Source organism: Vigna unguiculata, chromosome 7, assembly GCF_037176805.1.
Source record: "Vigna unguiculata cultivar grain cowpea cultivar isolate G323 ecotype 2 chromosome 7, ASM3717680v1, whole genome shotgun sequence".
Classification (NCBI taxonomy): domain Eukaryota; kingdom Viridiplantae; phylum Streptophyta; class Magnoliopsida; order Fabales; family Fabaceae; genus Vigna; species Vigna unguiculata.
In genome coordinates this window covers 31,265,610-31,287,592 of record NC_140798.1, presented here as the reverse complement: position 1 = coordinate 31,287,592, position 21,983 = coordinate 31,265,610, and the positions used below count along the sequence as shown (strand labels likewise).

At 34.5% G+C, this 21,983-nt stretch overlaps 4 protein-coding genes across 6 annotated transcripts; 2 read left to right on the top strand and 2 right to left on the bottom strand.

Annotated features, from left to right (window-relative positions):
- Nucleotides 1–1,845: 1,845 nt before the first annotated feature.
- On the top strand, nt 1,846–6,184 carry LOC114190411 (uncharacterized). Of its 3 annotated transcripts, none has more exons than XM_028079281.2 (8): nt 1,846–2,214; nt 4,356–4,389; nt 4,476–4,712; nt 5,056–5,145; nt 5,333–5,398; nt 5,487–5,578; nt 5,673–5,720; nt 5,832–6,184. In XM_028079281.2, exons 1-8 carry the CDS (start codon nt 1,910–1,912, stop codon nt 5,944–5,946), a joined length of 987 nt encoding a protein of 328 aa, XP_027935082.2. In that variant the 5' UTR covers nt 1,846–1,909; the 3' UTR covers nt 5,947–6,184. The 3 variants fall into 3 exon arrangements, with proteins under 3 accessions (XP_027935082.2, XP_085531647.1, XP_027935083.2); XM_028079282.2 differs by lacking the exon at nt 1,846–2,214 and adding an exon at nt 3,603–4,156; XM_085675521.1 differs by lacking the exon at nt 5,056–5,145.
- Nucleotides 6,185–8,963: 2,779 nt separating this feature from the next.
- LOC114190723 (peroxidase 5-like) lies at nt 8,964–10,274 on the bottom strand. Its single transcript, XM_028079710.2, has 2 exons — nt 9,995–10,274; nt 8,964–9,900 (listed from the first exon to the last, which is right to left on the bottom strand). Exons 1-2 carry the CDS (start codon nt 10,211–10,213, stop codon nt 9,145–9,147), a joined length of 975 nt encoding a protein of 324 aa, XP_027935511.2. The 5' UTR covers nt 10,214–10,274; the 3' UTR covers nt 8,964–9,144.
- Nucleotides 10,275–12,917: 2,643 nt separating this feature from the next.
- On the top strand, nt 12,918–18,472 carry LOC114190333 (uncharacterized). Its single transcript, XM_028079172.2, has 7 exons — nt 12,918–13,278; nt 13,541–13,640; nt 14,120–14,215; nt 14,316–14,368; nt 17,575–17,623; nt 17,940–17,987; nt 18,243–18,472. Exons 1-7 carry the CDS (start codon nt 13,058–13,060, stop codon nt 18,318–18,320), a joined length of 645 nt encoding a protein of 214 aa, XP_027934973.2. The 5' UTR covers nt 12,918–13,057; the 3' UTR covers nt 18,321–18,472.
- A 236-nt stretch (nt 18,473–18,708) lies between these two features.
- Nucleotides 18,709–21,559, bottom strand: LOC114190332 (Protein phosphatase 2C family protein). Its single transcript, XM_028079171.2, has 4 exons — nt 21,161–21,559; nt 20,364–20,561; nt 20,050–20,285; nt 18,709–19,543 (listed from the first exon to the last, which is right to left on the bottom strand). The coding sequence occupies exons 1-4, from the start codon at nt 21,338–21,340 to the stop codon at nt 18,967–18,969; spliced, it is 1,191 nt and encodes a 396-aa protein (XP_027934972.2). The 5' UTR covers nt 21,341–21,559; the 3' UTR covers nt 18,709–18,966.
- Between the last annotated feature and the right edge of the window lie 424 nt (nt 21,560–21,983).

The following is a 21,983-nucleotide window of genomic DNA, read 5'->3' as shown; positions in this document are numbered from 1 at the left end:
TCCCGACACCCAAGCAAGTGAGTACTACCGATCACAGAGTAGATTTACGATATGTAAAACAGTGGAATAGATTCAAAATGGGTTACCATGGTGAATCCTAGTTAGAATCATGATGACAGAGCTGGGAATGAAAAAGGTACGGTGGAGAATCAACTTACATGGATTGAAGAATGGGGTTGAGTTAACGCAAAGAAGGGTAAGACCCAAACCCTACAAGAGCTTATGTGGAGAGAAAAGGAAAAAGCGATAGCACTAATTTTGGCAAGTGAGTGTAGAATGAGGGGTCTTGGCTGCTTTAGGGGTCTTGTCACCCTATGGGTCAGCCCTTAGGCCCATTAGATTAGGGACATCCCTTTAAAATTATGGCAGAAAAAAAAAAGGATTTTAGACTCTTCGCTGTTTGGTTGATTTCCTTTTTATATAATTATTACTAAAATCTCGCATCTTACATGTTGATGTTATTGAGCTTCGGGACTATATTATGGTGGACCAACATGTAAAAATTTACAATTCAACACACTTTGAACAAATTGGTTTTTAATTAATAGTTATTCTCGTACTCTTAAAAATTTACAATTCAACACACTTTGAACAAATTGGTTTTTAATTAATAGTTATTCTCGTACTCTTATCTTCTACATTGCACATTTTTCACTTTCTTAAAAAATTGTTTTTATCAAAACAAACCATTGTTTAACATAAACTTTACTAAATAAAAATAATTTCAACGGCAAAAGTATAGATATTTAATCAATTATATTCTGCGAAGAAAATTAATGTTGAAATGAGAAAGGAATAAATAAAAATTCAACATATTACTTCGTAATCTTGTCTAACTGATATTGAAAGCGTTCAACTTCTTTACAAATTTACATGGTTTCACTTTCCATAATGATTCTAAATCTAATTAGTATAGATAATCTTTAACTTATAAATATGTCATTGCATCGCTTATTATAGCGAATGAATTATAACGATTATAAAAAGTCATTTTAAAAAGTGTTTTTTACACTATTGAAAGTTAATTAGTTTATTATTTTTTTATTTATGAACTTTGTTTGAAAGATCAGATAATTACAACCTTTAAACTGTTATATAATTTTAGCTATTTGAAATGTCTGAATTTGTAAAAATTTATAATAGGGTTATTGTAAAACAAAATTGCAAAAACTGCATTAAAAAAAACCTATTTTTAACGACATAAAGTGTCGTTGTTTGCCATTAGTAATGATAGCTATATTGCATTCTATCTTTTTTACTAAATAATTTATTTAACCACGACATCTAGATTTTAACGACGGATTGGCAACCGGTGTTGTTTCAATTAAACTTTTAATGATGATCGTTTCATGGGTAGTTTGAAAAACATAGTAAAAAAATTATTTTAACTGTTGTCAAAAATCTTTCTAATAATATATATATATATATATATATATTATTAAAATAGTTTGATAAGCATGTGATTTTGTTTGAAAATGATAAAAGTGTTCGTAAATACATAAATTAATTTTCTTAATAATCAAAATATCCTAAAGGTGAATTGTGCACAGCATAAAAGAAACATTTTCCTTTTTCTTATGTTAAAATATCATCTACTTTTGTCCAACGCTCACGTCAGAAATGAGAGAGGATCCTCTCTCGATAGCTTTTCAGAACTATTATGGGAAAGAAATTCAGGTGTGAACTCTTGCGTCCCCACCACTTCCTAATTCTCTCGCTTAAGCACATTCCTTCTGAACGATCCCAAACCAGACGGTCAAACTCAAAAGTCAAAACTACCAGTTGCCAATAGCAAGTACTATATAACTGTAGAATGCCCAAACCTCTACCAAAGCAACATCCACAGTGTCTCTTACTTTATCAGGAAATTATGCAGCAAGCCATTGTCTAAGGTTGAAGGATCAACAGCATGGCATTGGCATCAGAATTAGCGTGGTACGATCTGGTGTGTTATGGCATTATTGGTGTGACCTTCGTAGGTTCCTTAAGGGTGCTTTGGATGCACGAAGGGGCCTCCAAAACCGAACTGGGGTCATTAGATGAGACCCTTCTGGTGGGTGGCGTGAGCAGCACCAAGTTATGGAGGAGTTGTTGGCCGGGAATGCACCCTGGGTGGCTCTTCCTCATGCGTTTTCTTTCCTTTCTCACCCTTGCCGTCTTCCAAACGTTGGATGTTCGTGAATACGATGTTAGCATCTTTGTTTACTACACAGAGTACACTCTTCTCTTTCATTCTTATTCTCAAAAATCCTTTTTTTTTTTTAATCTTCATACACACTTTTTTTGGTTTCTGTAATGGTTACTTGATATTTTTTATTCAATTCATACATAGTTTATTAGTGGTATATAATACTAGGGATTTGACAAAAAACTTTGATTAAATAATTAGTAAGTCTATTAAAATCCCATTGTAATTTTCAAAAGAATAAGTAAAAATATATATTAGAGGGAAAGTAAATTCATCTTAATCATCAATGAGTTCATTCAGTACTATTTTTTAACTTATATTCTCACAACACACAAAAATAGATATTATGAGACATATTTTAATCAAAACTAACCTTGTGTATACTTTCTATAGCTCTCCTTAAAATTTTAAAAACATGGTGAAAATAAATTACCATATTTAAGTCCATTTCTTACTAGTTAAAATGTTAAAAAAAATTAATAAAGTTTAATTCTAAAAATCATTTTTCATATTTCTATTTGTAATTTGATATAAAATGATAACATATTAAACTAATTTATAAATATTTTTAAAAAATATTATTGATCTTAAAATAATTAACACATATTAAATTTATATATAGAAATAAAAATTATCGAACATAATATCAATTCCCAATCGTCTCTACTATTTCCTATGACTTTCGTTGACACATAATTACTAAATTATTTTCTAATACTAATTTTAGAATTAAGAAGAAAAAGACATATTTAGAAATAATGTACGGTAAATATTCGTTTAAGTCTATACTCATTTAAGTATGTATTTCGCCTAAATCTACATTTGAAAAGAAAAAAATTTCGGATTAATAATTTTGTGATTTTACTTTCAGAAGAAATTAGGTGAAGTCATTTAATGTTATATATATATATATATATATATATATATATATATATAGATTATATGAATAAAATAAAATAATAGGTTTCTTCTTTTGTAATATATCTCTTATATCTATCATATATCTTATATCTTTTATATTTTCACAAATTCTAAAAATTCTAAACACTTATAATATTAATATTTCAATAATAATTACATGACTCTTGATATTCCATATTATAATATGACTCTCAACATTTCATAAATCTGCATCTCAATCAAATCTGCATTAAACTCTCAATATCAAAATGTAGACTTAAACAAATGTTTCTATTCCTATTATTTTAGTCCAGTTTTTTTATTGGCATTATTTTAGTACAAATAAAGTACCATAACTTGATGTTCAGTGCATTTAATAACTAAATTTATTATGCCAAAAAAAATGTGAGTTTGAATTGTTTTACGAAATAAAAATAAAAATTCATTCATTATACTTAATCCTAAAAGTAATGGTGTTTATACTTTAAAAACCGCGTTATGATAAAACAAGGATATCATAGGAAACAGTTATGTCTGGTCAACGGTTTTCTGTGACTTTCAGCTGCCTCTCCCCTTCACCTCTGATCCAACGTTTCTTCAAACTCAAACATTTCGTCTTCTCCTTCACAATTCCACCTCCAACAACCGATAGCCCCTTCAACTGTCTTATAGCGTATTTAGAAAGTCCTTCAGAATTCGGGAATTACATTCGCTCTATGGAAGCTTTAATTGTTAGATTCTGAAAATCACACCAAAACCCCAAAAAATTCCATCGTTTATATCATCAATGTCAGGGGGTGGAGACAGTGAGGGCTACCGGTACTGGCTCCGATGGCAAGTTCCTGTTTGTGCTCTGATCCTCATTGTCTCTGTCATAACATCTTCACTGCACATTGTAAAGGTCAAAGCACAGCCCTTTTACCACAATCACTTGTGGATTCCATGTTGGAGAAATCTCACTCCTTTGTGGCTTCTCTTCTACAGAGCTTTCGCATTCCTTTGCTTGGCTCGAATTCATTTTGATATCATTGCCTTGGATGGACCCTTTTCTTTCTATTTTTATACTCAGTAAGACCATTGATTATCCTTTCTTTCTATTTTTTTGGCCACTGGGATTATCAAACTGAACTCAGTAACCTGGCAAATTTTCTTATGACTGTGTAATAATCAAATTATCTGTAAAAGGGATTCGTGTGATTCTTTTCTTGTTCATTGACCGTGTGGACAATTTGATTTGATTTTACCTTTTTGCTTCTTCTAATTTCAGGTGGACTTTCACATTAGTTACGATATACTTTGCTGTAAGTAAAGCACTACCATTTCAAATTTTTTGAATCACATGTTCTAGGGAATCATCTAATTTGCGTTTGTATTTTGGTTTATGCAGTTGGGGACAATAATATCTGCACATGGATGTTGGCAGTACATAAACAAACCTCCGCTTGAAAATGAGGAAATGGATTTGTTTCTGAGAAGGGACTTGGAAGAGAGTATTCCTACAAACCCTATTTCCTACAAAGAGAAAGAAATGAAAGATTCCATCAGGTTGCAGAGCCAATATGTTGAAGAGGAGTTTAAACAAAGAGTAGGATTCTGGGGATACGTTATGCAGATCACCTATCAGGTTGGTCAAACCTAAATTAGATTCCAATTTTCCTCTATTGTGACAATTGTTACTTGCTGATGTGTGGTTTTAGACGAGGTTAACTGGTAATGATATCAACATTGAAATCTGACAAGTTTATGCATATCCTATTTTTGGGTCCTTATATGTAAACTACTACAGCTTCTCCTTCAAGTAAAATTGTTAGCATTGAGATAGATATTACCAAAGTAAGCGTTTCACTTAGTTTATGGTATGCACACAATTCACAAGATCTTGAAGGATATACTTCTACTTTTCTTTCATTTTTCATTTTGTTTAATGTCACAACTAATGCGTTGAACTGATATTCTGCATTTCACAGACAAGCGCAGGAGCTGTCATCCTAACAGATATTGTATTTTGGTGTGTTATTGTCCCATTCTTATCAATTTCTCATTTCAAGCTAAACATGGTGAGAGTAATGTGCTCTCTCTATAAGCTACTTTTATTGCGCATGCTTTCTCATTCCTATTCTTGTGCTTTCACTGCATACAAGTAGTAGATTTGCCATACTTAAACCTTGTTTTTAAATCCCTTTTTGCTGGCTGGTTCACAAGTTGTATGATGATTTTTCTCTAATGGCTGGTCTTTACTTGCAGTTAATGGGTGCCATGCATAGCCTAAATGCAATTTTCCTTCTTTTGGATACAGCATTGAATAATCTTGTAAGTAACACTGAACGGTGAGGTACTTGTGGTTAAGCCTTCCCATTTGAAGCACATAGTTTGAATTTGCCATGTTCTTCATTTTCAGCCCTTTCCTTGGTTTAGAGTCGCATATTTTGTGCTCTGGAGCTGTGGGTACATAATTTTCCAATGGATCATCCACGCCTGTGGTTTTACGTGGTAAGATGTAAATGTATTTTCATACTAATTGCATTGTGAGCTAAAAGCTTTCTCTCATCATCACCCATAGGATTTCTTATTCTTCTTCTAACAGGTGGCCATACCCATTTCTTGAGCTTGATACCCCATGGGCTCCCATTTGGTAAAATACTATATCACTTCAAATGTTCTGTCTTCTTCAACTTATGCTTTCTATACTAAATCAAATAAAAATAAAAATAATCTTATTTTTACATATTTATCTACTATACAGGTATTTGTGCTTGGCGGTAGTTCACATACCCTGCTATGGCTTGTATTCACTGATAGTCAAAGCAAAATATATGATTCTTCTCAGATTCTTCCCTCGCGCATTTTTCAGGATATAGTACTTTGGTTGTCATATATAATTGCTGAAAACTAGGAGGGCTTGTTAACATGTCTCGATAAACAAAAATTGGGTTTACACTTTACACAGGATTTTTCCCTTCAAGCGTTATTCTTGCAAATGCTTCAAATTGGATTAGTACTACAGATTTTTTTTTTCTTAAATGATTTGTATACTCTAGGAAATTTCATATCAATTCGTGTGTAGTTTAAGAATGAAAAAAGAGGTCATTTTCATAATTTTTCTTCTCAATCAAATTATCTTTAAAATTTTTGACTACTTATCAATACCAGCTCAACAACTTTTTAGCTAGTAGTACTTACAAGAATAAATACATAATATAAATTGCAGCTTTATCACCAACAGCATGTTCCTACACGACAATATAGTCCCGAAGCTGAATAACATCACCTTGTAAAATGCGAGATTTTAGGAATAATTAGGTTAAATCATTTCAGAGGTTCTTATTTTTATGGCGAAATTTCAAGTAGGTCCTTCCATTTTTATTTGACTCAATTGAGTCCCTATTTTGAAGAATTCGTTGCAATCAGTTCCTTTCCGTTAGGTGTACAATAACGGTGTTAATTATTTGCCACGTGTCAGCACGTGATTTTTTTTAATTTTTTTAATTTTTAATTTTTTAATTTTTAATTTTTTTATAATTCTTTTAAAAGAAAATTAAAATTACCATGTGTCAATCTGACATTGTGTCGACAGAGATAGTGTGATGTGGCAGTGACAGTGCTACATGTCACTATTGGATGTGAAAAGTCTTAGTGTAGTCGTTGTATTTGTTATTTTGTCTCAATTTTTGGTCCCATTTTTTTAAAATTGAATTAATTTCATCCATGTATCAAATTTAATTTTTATATAAATTTTACAATGATATTTTTATTATAATTGATAATTTTTGACAAAATTAAGTTTATTTAAATGTATATGTTACATTGAACTTTATTTAAATATTGTTTCAAATATTTATATATTATAGACAAATGTTAGAATTGTTATAAATTTTTTTAAAAAATTTATATTTGAATCTATAAAGTTTTTATTTTTAAAGCAACTCTAACATTTATCTATAAATTATAGATATATAAATATTTAAAACAAAATTTAAATAAATATCAGTGCAAAATATACATTTAAATAAACTTAATTTTGTTAAAAATATCAACTATAATAAAAATACCATTGTAAAATTTATATAAAAATTAATTTTGATAAAGTGATGAAATTGATTCAGTTTTAAAAAAATTGTGATCAAATTAAGACAAAATAACAAATACAAGGACTAGATTGAGATTTTTCACATCCAATAGTGACACGTGGCACTACCACTACCACATCACATTGTCTTTGCCATGTGGCACAATGTCAGATTGACATGTGGCAATTTTAAATTTTTTTAAAAAAATTATAAAAAAATTAAATATTAAAAAAATAAATAAAAAAATCATGTGCTGACACGTGGTACATAATTAACACTGTTACTGTACAACTAACGAAAAAGAATGGATTGCAACGAATCTTCCAAAATAGAGACTCAATTGAGTCAAATAAAAATAGGGGGACCTACCTGAGATTTGCTACAAAAATGGGGACCTCTGGAATGATTTAACCTAATAATTATATAAAAAAGAAACCAACCAAACACCGAAGAGCTTGTCTAGATTGATTATTTTTGGAAAATATTTATTGTTTATAACTAACTTATTAATCTTCTGAAAAAAAATATTATTGTTTTAAAAAATAAAAAAATTAAATATGTTTTTGGTCCCTTAACTCTGAGTAAAAATTGAAATTAGTCCATCTTTGAAAGTTTGATCCAATTTAGTTCTTCAACTTTAAAATGCATGAATGTAATTCTTTTAACCACATTTTGTTAAATTTATTTGACATTTCAAATATTTTTATGATATCATTTGAGTTGTTTACACCAACACATTTATGTGGTGTAAAAAACTCAAATGTTATAATGAAAAACGTGTTAAACGTTAAATAAATCTAACAAAATTTAGTTAAAAGGACTAAATCCACGAATTTATAAAGTTGAAGAACTAAATTTGGTCAAAATTTCAAATAGGGACTAATTATAATTTTCAATGAAAGCTAAAGGACAAAAAAAATATTTAACCCAAAATAAAATCATTTCTTCTCATTGAACTTTTGGAATAAATACTTAAAATTGTATTTTAAAGGTACAAGTGTAGTCTAAAACAATGATTTCATCTAAAATAATAATGTATTTGAGCAAAGCAAGAAGGTTTAAAAGAAATGTTAATTGAACTTATAAACTAGAAAAATATCAATTTTGTTGAGAAGTACTAATTTTATTGAGAAGTACTAGTCTTTGTTGCGATGTACAACTATTGTTGAGAAGTACCCCTTTTATCGAGAAAGAAAATGATTTTTTGACTATTAAATTTTGACAATTTTCTCTTACAATCTTAGGTTGCATCTTTTAAGTGGTTTTCCATTTTTTTCATTTTTTCAATTTCAATATTTCAAAACCACTTAGAAGATGACACCTGTAAGAAAAAGTTGTCAAAATACAGTATTAAAAAAATCATTTTCCTTGTTTTTATTATACAATTTTGACAAATGGCAATGATGTGGAGATAAAACAACTAAAGATCTATTCATTTTATTTTTAACCGTGTATGACAAAACATACTTTAAACCTTTTTATTTTCAATTTATGTAAGAGAAGAAATAAAAAATGTTGCTTTAATGTTTCTCGTTCAAAATTGTATAATAAAAACAAGAAAAATGATTTTTTGACTACTAAATTTTGACAATTTTCTCTTACAAGTATAGGTGTAATTATTTAAGTGGTTTTATATCTTTGTATTTTTCTTATTCTCAATAATTCAAAACCACTTAAAAGATGTCATCTCATGTTGTAAAAGAAAGTTATCAAAATTTTTATATTCAAAATATTATTGTCCTAAAATCAATATAACAATATTAGAATTAAGAGCAAAACAGAAAACAACATTTTCATATGAATGGGTTACAAAGATAGAACTGAATTGAATTGAATTGGGGGAAGATTACAAACAAAAGGTGAGTTAGTTAAGACATGGAAAAGAATTGAAAGAATGAAGTAATGACAATGAGAAGAAAGAAGAAACAGATATTTGGAGGTATGAACAATTGAGAGAAATTAGAAGAGAAGACTTAAGGATGTGCAGAGTCAATTAACGAGGGCACAACGGGTCCTGATCTCGCCCTGTGAGCCGGTGAGGACATCAATGGAACCCATATGGACCATTGCCTTAGCAAACTTGCGAGCCCAGACAGAGGAATGTTTAGCATTGGTGAGTACCATCGGCCTGGTTGAGGGGCTGCCGAGCAAAGTCTGATCCGAGGTGAGCAAACCACGGTGGTTCTTGAGCTCTGTGTAGTATCTGTTGTCCAAACGGTTAGGAGTGGATGCGTCCAGAGGCACTGTGTTATCGCTCCCTGGTGGACACTTTGGTTTCAAGGACGTAGCATATCTGGAATCCATGGAGGGATCTTGAGGAAAGGTGGCATTGAAAGAGTGCAAGCGGTCGGAGAAGGAGGAACAGTGTGAGACACCAATAGAATGGGCTCCAGACAGTGTCACCATTTCATCTGCAGACAACCCTTTTTGTCGGAAGTTAGCAATGAGTTGGTCTGCGTTGAGGGTTGGAAGAGGCAGTTGTGACGCTTCGTCTCTGATAGAGACACGACCATCTCTGCGTCCAGCTGGCACTGCGTAGTTTATGCCTCCAACTTTGTTGGCGCTGTCTCGAGCAGCAAAAGCCAGAATGTCTGCACAGGAGACGGTGTGTGGACACTCTGCCTCTAATTGGGCCTTGGCTTCGTCGATGACATGGAAGCCTCGTAGACTTGGGTTGTTGGCAGGGTGGTCTCTCTCTGATGGCTTCCCCGGCGTGGATTCCAACAGCACAGAACCATCGCATCCCTGCATGTGTATAACGTATAACAATTCATTTAGATATTTGATTTCACTATTCAACTCATTAACTGGGTAGTGATGAAGAAGACCAAGTGCTTACCCTCACAAAACAATCATGAAAATGCATTCTGATCAAACCAGCAGCGATGCCTGGGTTCAGAGAAACGGCTTTGTCCACAGCGCTTCTCACTATTGCCTCCGCAGAAGGACATGTAGTTTTGTAGAAATCCACCTTCAAAGATGCGGAGGCAGATTGAAAAATGGAGAGAATTAGAAAGAAGGTTGAGAGCATTGCATGCACGTGTACAAATCGAGCCATTGGTATTTGAGAGAACAAATATGAATATATGTATGTTAGTGGTGTTTGAGAGAAGAGGGAAGAGAGAATTGTATTTATAGGTTGAGAAATGTTGTGAAAGGTGAGAGTGGGTCTTATTTTTCGAACCAAAACGTGTCTTTGGCTGTAGCCTGCAGTGATAGATGCTGCTTCAAGCAATCGGACTTTGAAATATTCGTCTTCATTAGGATCTGTGTTAGGCTCTAACTTGTTATATGTTAAAAGTGTTTTGAAACTGTATACGTTGGATTGGATGGAAAACTATGACTATCCGCGGCAACAGCCACTTGTGCTGACGGAGAACTTTTCTATTTTGACAGTTTCATTTGGCAAATAGGATTTGCCATAAATGAGAGCCAGCAATAGCTTTCCCATTGTTTTATTCTTGGAATTACGATAGCTTACCAACCAATAATACTTTACATCCATTCTATATTTTTTTATCCTTTTTATCCTTTATTTCTTTTCAGAAATGTTTACCCTTTATTCTTACTCAATTCTCTCCGATTATAGACCAATGACAACTTCACAATTTCTTTAATCCAATATTTTATTATACAAAATAATTGACAAATGAATGTATATAGAAAATATGGTATAAAGAAAAGTTTTCCCTTTTTTAATTATTACACTATCCTTAAAACATATCGTTATCCAGTTATTAGAGCGTAAAAATATTATTTTCTAATTATAATTAATTAGATCAATAGTTTAAATCTATATGTAGAATGTATATCATATTTTCTCTATGATATGCTTATAATTAAATATAACTATTAAAATTCTCGTTGGAACAAAAAGCTTACGGTAAAAAAAGTCCAAGACCATAACAATAATAAAAATCGAAATAGTTAGTTAAGGACAATTGTCAAGTTGAGTGAGTTTGAATTGAATATTTAGTTGAGACCGTTTAAGTTGAACGTCAATCCAAATCATGTTAAAGAATTGAGTTGAGTTGATTCAAGTCGAGATTGAATGTTGGCCGAGTCGAAGAATCTAGTTGAGTCGGGTCGAATTAAAGATCGAACTTGGTTGAGTAGGATCGAAGGTCGAGGCAAGTTAGCCTGAGCGAAGGTCGACCAATCTAGCATGGGGAGAAGGTTAAGTTGAGTTAGTTTGGATCGAAGATCAAACTAAGACAACCTAGTCTAAAGTTCGAGTCAAGTCAGTTGGGCCAAAGAATTAAGTCAAGCTAGAGTGGGTCAGAAAATCAAGTCAAGCCAGAGCGGGCCAAAGAACGAGTCGAGATGGCTCAGACCGAATGTCAAGTCAAGTTAGTCAGGGTTGAAGGTCAACTTGAGTCTACCAAGGCGAACTTAGTAGACCCAAGTAGACCCATGTCAAAGCTTGACTCAAATTGGTTTGGCCGAACAATCAAGTCAAGTCAGCCAAGGCTAAGGTCAAAGTGAGTGGGTTGAGCAACCTAGGTCAAGTCAAGCCGGTTAGGATTGAAGGTTAACTCTAGTTAGCCTAATTGTTGTTGATCTGAGTTGGCCAAGCTGAAAACCAAGCCTAGTGAGTTCAGTCGAAGGTTGAGCTGAGTTGGTTCGACTAAAGGTCGAGTTGAGTCAGTTTGGTCGAAAGTCCAATCGAGTCGGTCTGGGTCGAAGGACAACCCAAGTTGGCATGGCTGAAGAATCATGTCGAGATGACTTGAGTCAAAGGTCGAGTAGAGCCAATTAGGGACAAAGGTCGAGACAAGTTGACCTAGGTGAAAGTTGAGCGAAGGTCGACTTGAGTCGGCTTGGGTCAAAAGTCAAATCAAGTTGAAGGGTTGAATAAGTGAGTTAAGTCGGCTTGAGCTGAAGGTTGAGTCGAGTTGACTTGGGCTAAAGGTTGAACCAAGTCGATCAAGGTCGATGATATTGAAGGTTAACCTGAATTTGCTTAAGCGTAAGTCGACCTGGGCGAAGCTTAACCTAAGTCTCCTAAGCCAAAGGTCAACTTGAGTAAGTTAGGTAGAAGAATCAACTTGAGTCAGTTGGATTGAACAATCAAGTTGAGTCCACCTAGGCCTAAGGTGAAGCCGAGTTGGCCTAGGTCGAGTGACTCAAGTCGAAGGTTGAGTTGAGTTGGTTTGGGTCGAAGGTTGATTTGAGTCAACTTGGACCAAAGGTTGACCTAAGTTAACCTAAGTTGAAGGTTTACTTAAGTCAGCTTAAGTTAAAGTTTGACTCAAGTAAGCCAATACTGAAGATTTGACCCTTTAATTGGGGGTAAGTCGGCTTGACCTTCAACCTCAATGGATTTATCTCGACCTTCGATCAAAACCGACTAGATTCAACCTTCAACACATGTTAAGTCGATTTGACCTTCAATCCTAGTTGAATATCTTATATATAAAAGTTAATAAAAATCTTGTAGTGAAGTCAAACTCACTTTAGCACTAACCTTAACCAACTTGAAGATGGAACTTTTATATTATTTTTATTATTTAAAATATTTTTCTTAAAATTTATAATTTTAATTCACTTACCCAAACAATTTGTTTCAGAAAGTTCAAATTCACATAAATGAATTATTCTATATTAAATTGCCTCATCTACACACTATGAAGGTTCCGGAGTTTGAAGGGTGGGTGAGTTAATTAAACCGGGCTTGAAGTTTGGTTTGGGCCTCAGGTGCATGTTGAAGATCGGAAAGCCCATGGTTGCATTTAAGTATTCAGCGAGCAAATAAAATGAAGTGGGATCCATCAGCGTCACCACAACATCTGGGCATCGCATAAACGTGCGATGCTGATTCTCGTATGACACATCCTCACGATTGTCACGGAGGGAAAGAGAGGCGAGAGAAGTGTGTCTCTGAATACTGAAAAATTTGACCATGTCTGCAGCCGTGGTAGGCTCCAAACCACCTTTGATCACCTTCAAGTCTACTTGCAGAGCCACATTTGCCGCCAATTTCACCTCCATTAAGTTCCCCGCTACTCCACTCTCCTCCAATCTTCTCTTCTTCAGGCTCACTCACACTGCTTCTTCCAACCGAACCACAACCTTCCGTGGCTTCAAGCGCTTTTCCCCTGTCATGGAGTGGCAGGATTGCACGTATCTCCTTTCTTTCACACCCTTCATATTTTACTTCTTGTTACCGATTAAGCTTCTTATAATTAACTATTGATATCTCAGCAGCTACTATGAAACCCATTTACTGAGAATTTTACGTTTGTATGATTCATTTCACACAGTTTCACATTTGCCTGCTGAGGTGTGATTGAATGAGTGCTTTAGAAACCCTCTTCCACTCCTGATAGTGCCTTAATTACAATGCTTGTGGTTGATAACTAGAAAAGTGTATTTCCAATTTCAGGGTAAAGATGCAGATTGATGTGCCCATCTCTGTAGCATATGCTTGTTATTCCGATCGCGAAGCCATCCCAAAATGGATGCCCTTTATTTCCTCTGTTCAGGTATGCTTGCTTTCCTTCTCATCGTCTATTTTACCGATTATTTTTCTGGATTAGTGAAATAGAGCCTTGTAAGGGGTGGGGGAAATACACTCCCGTAATTGTTTACATGTGACTTATATCTTGTACTCCTGTTTTTCTTCGCGTCATAGGAAATCTTAGGATATTATGGTACCTAATAAGTTATAAATGTTGTCGTAAATAATCAGCAATGATTGTTTGCTAAGTGTAGCACAGTAGATATGGTATTTTTGCTTTTTTTCCTTGCTTAGTCAAGCAAGTAACTGTGTTTGAAATCTTTGACCCCTGCCTTGTTGCCAAGGAAGGATGACCTGACATTACAATCAGGGTCTAGGTATTTTTTATTTGAATCCAAATGGTGCCTATGAGTACTGAAGCCCTGTAATTTTCGTTCAATAATCATGAACTGAAAAAAAAAAAAAGCATTTTGATTTTATGCAAATGTTGTATTTGTTCCGCAGATTCTGCCAGACAAACCTGATCTTTCACGGTGGACCTTGAAGTATAAGGCCTTTGGTCGTGATATTGAATTCTCTTGGCTTGCTCGTAATATGCAGGAAAAGATCCCCAACCTAATACTATAATTCTTTTTTCCCAATAAAATTCTCTTTTGGTTACAAATTACAATTGATTTCATGTTATATCACCTTCTTGCAGCCCATTCCAAATCAGAAAATCCACTGGCGATCTATGGAAGGTCTTCCAAACAGGTAACTTACTAGCATATTTTGCTAAGTGATTTATTAATTTTTGGCGGTTCATCATTGTGTGAAGATATTTGAGATTTATGACAACAACAAAGAAAAGTTCAGATACACCATCTTTGTTCACCGACTAACTATCCTTTATATCATATTGAACTGTCCAAGCTTTATTATAGTTTTTCCTAGCAGTGGTAATGCATCATATTTAGATCAGCTACCAGGGTGAACTTGGAATGCTTGATGATGTGCTGAAGTAATATAGAAAATTAACAGAATTTTATTTGTACTATTAACTTTTGCCAAAAGAAGATAGAAAGAGGAGAGCAGAGGAATCTAGAGTAAATTTAGACGGAAATGTGTGATGCATGCATCATTGTATTGTTGTCTTGCTTCACATTTCTTGCTTTTTGTTTGTTTCCCATACATAGTATTGAGTAATATTCACTCAGCTTATGCTTAATTGGCTCAATTTACTTTATGATGTAGATTTATGCCTTTTTTCTTATATATGAATACCAAAAAGAGAAGGGAGGATAAATCCTTGCTCACAATAGTGTCCGAAAATCATAAAGAGAAAGATTCTTATGCCTCATCCTATGTGTGTATTAAATTCAGCAATGAATGCAACATAAAAGTAGTTTATTGCAATATATATCCTATAAATTAAACACCTTAGTCCTTAGCTGGTTTTTATAGTAATATTTTGCTGGTAAGGAATGTCACTATCCAACTTTTGGGCTTAAGATATAAACTGTCATGTAATTTCACGGAGTGAAAAGCCCCTTCCACCTTTATAGCAGTGACTATCGTTAGTAATTAGGTTACCGTTTTCCTCCTTACCTTTATCTATGTCGTGTTGGTGCATTAAGATATTAGATACATCTATCCCTTTGCACTTGTAGTAAACTCTAAGAATGTGAATGGGATGCTTCTAGCATGATTAAAGAATACCTAGCTATATCTCGTTCAAACTATCTAACTGTAGCTAAGATACATTTGCTGCATAAATCATGATTAGCACTTGATACTGAGGGACGAGTTGAAGACCCCATATTTTTCTTACACAACTTTAATGTGAGAAAAGAGAAAATTTTCCAATAACAATCTTAATTTTCGCAAATGATGAAACCCCTCTTCACTTAAGACATTTTGTATATGTGTGGATATGTATAAGTAGAGAAATATTTTATACGCAATAAAATATATCATTAAAGAATATATATTTATATTTTGAAATATATTGGGAAATGCTATCCATTGCCCTAATATTTAGTTGAGTTTTTAATTTAGATGCGTAGAAGATGCTCTTTCATGATTTTTAAATGCGTTCCTGCGTGACTTACAATAAAAACTTTCTCCTTTTTATTTTCTTAATCAATGCTCTTAAGACACTGGTTAGCAAGAGTTGAATATTAAAGGAGGCTTTATTTTGTTATTTTGTCTTGAGACTCGTAAAATGTTGGAACCAGGTCTACAACTTAGACAATTCCTGTTGAGTCTGATTTTATTCATTTTTAAGAAAACTTTCACAGAAACAGAAAATGCCAGAGCAAGCGTTGTTCAAAATGTATTAGTGAACCAATTCGAATCATTAACCAAACTAAAGCGTAAGTTAAAAAGGAAATAGTTTGGATTGGTTCGGACAAATTGTCCCATTGTTCAGTTTGATTCAAGGAAATTCAGTTTGTTTTTCGCTCAGGAGGTAACGAGTTTTTTCTTAAAGGAGCTTTTTCTATTCTCATTTAAAAGACAGTTCAGTTGGTTTAGGTGAAATTTTTTTCCAGTTTGGTTTGGACGACTTGTTTTCAATTTTGTTTGGTGTTCTTAGCTAAACCGAACCATGAACAGGCCTTGCCAAAGCCTAGCTCCTTAGAGCAAAGTTTTCTGCCCCACATGATGAATGCCAAATCCAAGGTTCACGAATCCCCCTCTCTCATGCACCCCAGCCCTCTAAATACCCTATCACATCACGGAAAGCATTCCACTAACATACTAACAATCAGCACATAGGGATATGACAAAGTGGATCTTGACTCTTTGGATATCCTCAAAAGTATTCACATAGGTAAGGAACTTGCTTAATGGGATGGGTCCATATTAGGTATTTACTTGCAAATTTTAACAGAGTTAAGTGTGGTTAAGATAATATAGTACCTACCACGCCCCGCCTCATCTCATCCCTATAATTTATTTATTTTTATGTATGTATGTATGTAATTGAAATATTTATTTGTGTAAATAATTATGCCCGTTAATGCAAATTTCATAATGATTGTTTTAGAGGACTATGTTTTCAATGTTGTTTAGTTATGACTTATGTTTGAACGACTTAAGGTTACGCTTTAATTTTTTTGTTATATTTGGATTCCTTTTTAATGTTATAATTATTTTATTTTATTTAAGAATGAAATTTCCATTTTTTCAAAGGTAACATGGAATTTTTATTAAAATGAGATAAATGTGGTCAATCTTGACAAAGATAATATATAAAGGAACATTTAACAAATGATACACCAACGACCAAAAGAATCCTTTGTGAATCCTGAGCCAACATTAATATAAAGCCTTTTCTGGAGTTAAATAAAGTATGTTACGTGCTCTGTTAAAACATTAAAATAGGCATATTAAATTAAATAATATAAATATATTTCTGCATACAACTTCCATTGTGAATTTTGAACTGAACAATAGATATGTTTTTTGATGTCAATGCTATTATGAAAAATAAAAAAGATCAGGTGCATTTACCACCAAGAATTAAATTTTGAAGTAATTTTTAATTATTTTTTTATTGATTTGTGGAATTTATACATAAGTACTGGTAAAGGTTGCGACGTATAGATACTCAATGAGTAAAGAAATGAGGATTAAAGTTGTTACTCATGTGAGCATGGAGATAAGTCCGAGTATTTTCTGAAATACGGATGATATAACACCCTTACCCTAAACTCATTGTCAAGTTAACTAACTCAAACGAGTACTACAGTTATTCCTTCTAGAACAGAGCTCTCATACCGTGGGTCCTATTTGTTATCCATTATCATATCATTTTCAGCTTTCACACTAGAATCATGGGTTTCACCAGTGCTTGTCATAGTCTAGTTTGTGTACACTGTGTATAATAAAAACTAGATGTGATGACCACTAAAGAGACTATGTTGCATTATTCAGTATTTTTAAGATTTTTAATTGCTTGATTTCTCATGTGGCAGAGGTGCTGTACGATTCTATCCGAAAGGCCCTTCATCGTGTGTAGTAGAAGTAAGGTCCTTTATATGAATTTTTGCACACCTATTTAATTTTAATTCTCACTGAGTATTTGTCAAACTAGCTGCATGTTCTTAATGGTCCAACTAATCGCGTCTTCCTATCAGTCCATTGCACAACTAGGTGGTGCTCTACATGTATGCATCTATGTAATAATTTTTCATGTTGGTCCCATGAACAATTTTTTTTCCACGCATTTAACTTCTATCAAGAAATTGGGAGAACTTGAAAGTGATAATGCATGTTCTTTTATCCATTTTTCTACCTCGGCGGCCCTTAGCACTAACTACTGCATTTTTGTCCGTTACAGCTTACAGTCTCGTATGAGGTTCCTCAACTTTTAGCTCCAGTGGCATCGGTGAGCAATCTGATCGGAAAATAATTATGTTCATGATGGCTTAGGTTGACAAAAACCGTGATAGAACCTCTAATTATCCTTTAGTGTGAGCAAATTAGGGGATAGAAAAAAGTTCAGAGGAATGGTTAAACTATTTTACTAGTTTCATTCGCTTGTGTTGGACTTTCACCCAGTTATAATTTATTTCATTTCGCACCTTTCATACCCTTTAGAACCTTTTTTCTGATGTTCTCCCCTTCTTGATCTAATTTGCAGGCACTGCAACCTTTCCTTGAAGGTTTACTTCAACGTGGTTTGGAAAGATTTGCTACATTCGCCAAAAGTTACACCTAAGATTTTATTATGATTGTCCTGAATTTTATAGCAGGGCTACTTTTCTATAAGCATAGCTGATTTTTTCATATTGATTTAACTTTTTGTCCATTGATTGAATTACTGAAGGATGATCTTACTGCATGAATGATTAGTCAACATTCAAGTGTAAATTATGTTAAAGAATAGTCTTAATGCATAATAAACACATTCGAAATTTGTAAAGCTGCTTTGAACACTTAAAAAATGTTTGAATCGAGATCCTAGAATAAAATTTGCAAAACCTTCTGGAGGACCGAAGCTCCAGTTAGTCCTATGCCGAGTCTATACTTTTGTGAAAATGAAAACAAAAATGAGGTTCACCCAATCTGCACCTCACATAATTGCCGACAAATAATGGAACAGAAACTAAGACATTAAGAACAGTTTTATTGACACACAAGAATATGACATGAATATTGCAGTCAACAAAAATTGGGTATAGTACAAAAATAATAATGTTAACGACAGTACATATTTACACCGCCATCCTCTATCCCCGATTATGTACATCCACCGACCACGTTAAAAAAAATGATGGCTGCTTTTTCCAATGTCTAAACTGAAGCAGCCAAAAACAGCATGTATGAACTCAACATTATTCGATGAACTGTGTATGTACACACATTCAGTTGCTAGCACTGCCTTCCAACAAGCTCCTCAAGCTACAAAGAGCCTCTGCAGAGAGGCTACAACATCTCAATTTCCGTTGGCGAGGAGGGGATGGCTCTGGCTCCATGTGGTCGAGGGAAGAAAAACATACAATGATGACAGTGAGATTATCAAATGTGTTCAGGCGTAGTGCCTCCATAACCAGGTCCCTGGCACATTTTTCAGGATCGTCATGCCTTCTCAGGCCTCTGCGAACAAGGCTAACTGCATGCTGACTTGACATGACATCCCATATGCCATCGCATCCTATGATGAGGAATTCATCATCCTCTGTTAGAACCACTTGCCTGAACTCAGGTTCTGCAATCAAAGGTGAGGGACCACCCTTAGGTAACTTCATGTCCCAGTCGCCTAGTGCTCGAGTAACTGATAAAACTCCATTGAGATATCCATCATCTATGTAGCCACCCAATTCTTCAACACGCCTCCGCTCTGATGGATAAATAGGTCTGTGATCTTGAGACATGTCAATGGCCTCTCCTTTGCGACAGAGAACTGCTCGGCAGTCGCCAGCATTGGCCACCATTAGAAGCCTGAAAGAAGCTTAGCAGATATCAGCAAAGCAAATATAGAGAAGGAAAGACATTTGCATTCAATCTAAAAATATTCATAGATTAGAGACGTATTAAAAGCAAAATCTATCCAAATATTGGCAGGTCGAAGAAATGTGAATTCCGATGAAAGGACAATCAATGTTGAAGCAATGATAGAGAACACCCCAATAATGCACATGAATGCACATGAACAGGATTTAATTTAAAGACACTGCACGTGTTACCTATTCTGATAAACTTTCCATAAGGTAAAATTAGACAAACTAATTTGTAATAGTTAACTCCTTAACATATTTAAAAGCTTATTTTAGCTTATCAATAAGCTTATTTAAATTGGTGGGAAAAACTTATTTTGTTTCTTTTATTTTCTATGAATTATAATGGAAAAGTTTATGCAAACACAACTCAAGTAAAGAGATAAATATAATCCAGTAAGCTGCTAAGAGTGTACTAATAAAGAACCAAGAATGTGAAGTATGTATTACCTTCCAAATATCAAAGCAGTGAGGGCCGTGGTGCCTGATGAACTATTCACACTGCAATCATCGGCCAAAGCTGAATCAGCCAAAAGAAATGCCTTTCTGAGGGAATTCTCTACCTCTTCAAGAAATACACTATTGACTTCAGAAGTCTGTGGGAAACTGACATCTTCGAAAAAGAACTTTATGACGTTTTTTCTTATATAAGCTGCAGCTTCAGGTCCTCCATGGCCATCAAACACCTAGGATATTGCCAAACCTCAGTTAAATTTAGAATAAGAACGGACAAGTTCAAGAGACAGAGATGAAAAATTGATTACCCCATAAAAGGCACTTGGCTTGGGAAAGTTGTATAGTGATCCCATATGAGATGACAAATCATCTATCCTTATGTGTTCATCTTCCATGTATCTCCTTGGTCCAATGTCAGCAAAACTACCTGAACGGAGGGAAGGTATAAACTGCAGAACCGCAGATTCAAGAGCAGTATCTGAGATCCTGTCTGCAGACTTAGCATCCTACACAAGGACAATTAATTTAATCCCCTAGAAATATTAATTCTCCAAACCAAAAAAAGGACCACAAGCTAACAATCAAATCGGAACTTCTAAAATTTATTGCAAATTTACGAAGATATCCATGGAGGATTTGATCAGCAACAATGTTACTCTTCTAGGTACCGACTGCAACAAAATCCATCCCAGACACATCCATCTCAACCAATAATTTCTACTTCAAATGAACAGGCAGATTCTCTTACTATTGCTAAGACACAATTGGAATCATCGTAAATAAACCGTTAACCTAAACATTCGTTCCAAAATTTCACAGGTAAAACATGGAAGTAAATAACCTAAAGGAAATCAACAAAATTCAGCTATCTTCACCTAAGTTCAACAATCACGCTAACCCCTGATCCAAATGTTTCAAGAAATTTTCCTTTCTAGAAAGGACTTGATCCGAGAAAGCGAAATCAAAGAATTTTCATGATTGAGCAAGCGAACAGCAAGAATTAAAGAACCCCTTCGGACTCTATAACCATCTATGTCATCCAACAACAGAGACACAGCAAATTCATAAGATCAAAAAACGAAAACGAGGGTTTTCAGAATCTAACTTCTTGTGAAGTGAGTAACTCGGCAGAGACCAACTCAGTGACACGAACTCGGTCAAAATTCGGAGGCAAATTAGCATCTGTATCTCCGATCTCGTGAACATCGCTTCCCTTGTTTTGAAAATGCTTCACATCCAACACACCCATGTTCTGTTGACACACAACCTCTGCTTCAGCCACCATGTTCTGTGGTTTCTCTCTTTCCTCCTCTAAACTTCTCACGCGAAAGCTGATCCAAATCCGACGCTGTATAGAGCTGAAAACTGTTGTGCTATGTTCCAAAAATACTTGATTGACGTTACAAAACTGTTTCGATTCTCTTCTCTTCTGTTGAGATTTCTGGGGATTTTTCTCGCGGTTTCTGTTGGGATTGGTGATCAAAAACTTCTGCCACGAAGGGGTTGAAACGCCATATAAGAGGCTCACCCTGGAACCGGCGGCTGCCGGTACCCTCGTTGGCTTCACGGACACGTGGAGTTTCTGGGATCACAAGCGCGTTTGCCCGCACGCGTTGAGGCTTGGCTTAACCGACACGTGACAGTGTTTGCAGGTTGACGTGTGACCTTTGAAGAGTTGGGGAGTTGCGTATACGAAATGACCGGAAGGTCCTCAGTTGTGTAAGCTGTCAGTTTTGACTTGAGAGTTGGTTACGGTTGGGAGAGGGGTAATATGAGAAATTTTCATAGCGCCGACCGAGTAATATAACTGTCTTCTTGTGTTCATAGGCGCTGACGCGTTTGTCAGTCCCCACCAACATTGGTGATGTGTGACGTCATCTCTCGCCCACGCTCTTTTAATCTCTCTCTTCTTGCTACCACTCACACAC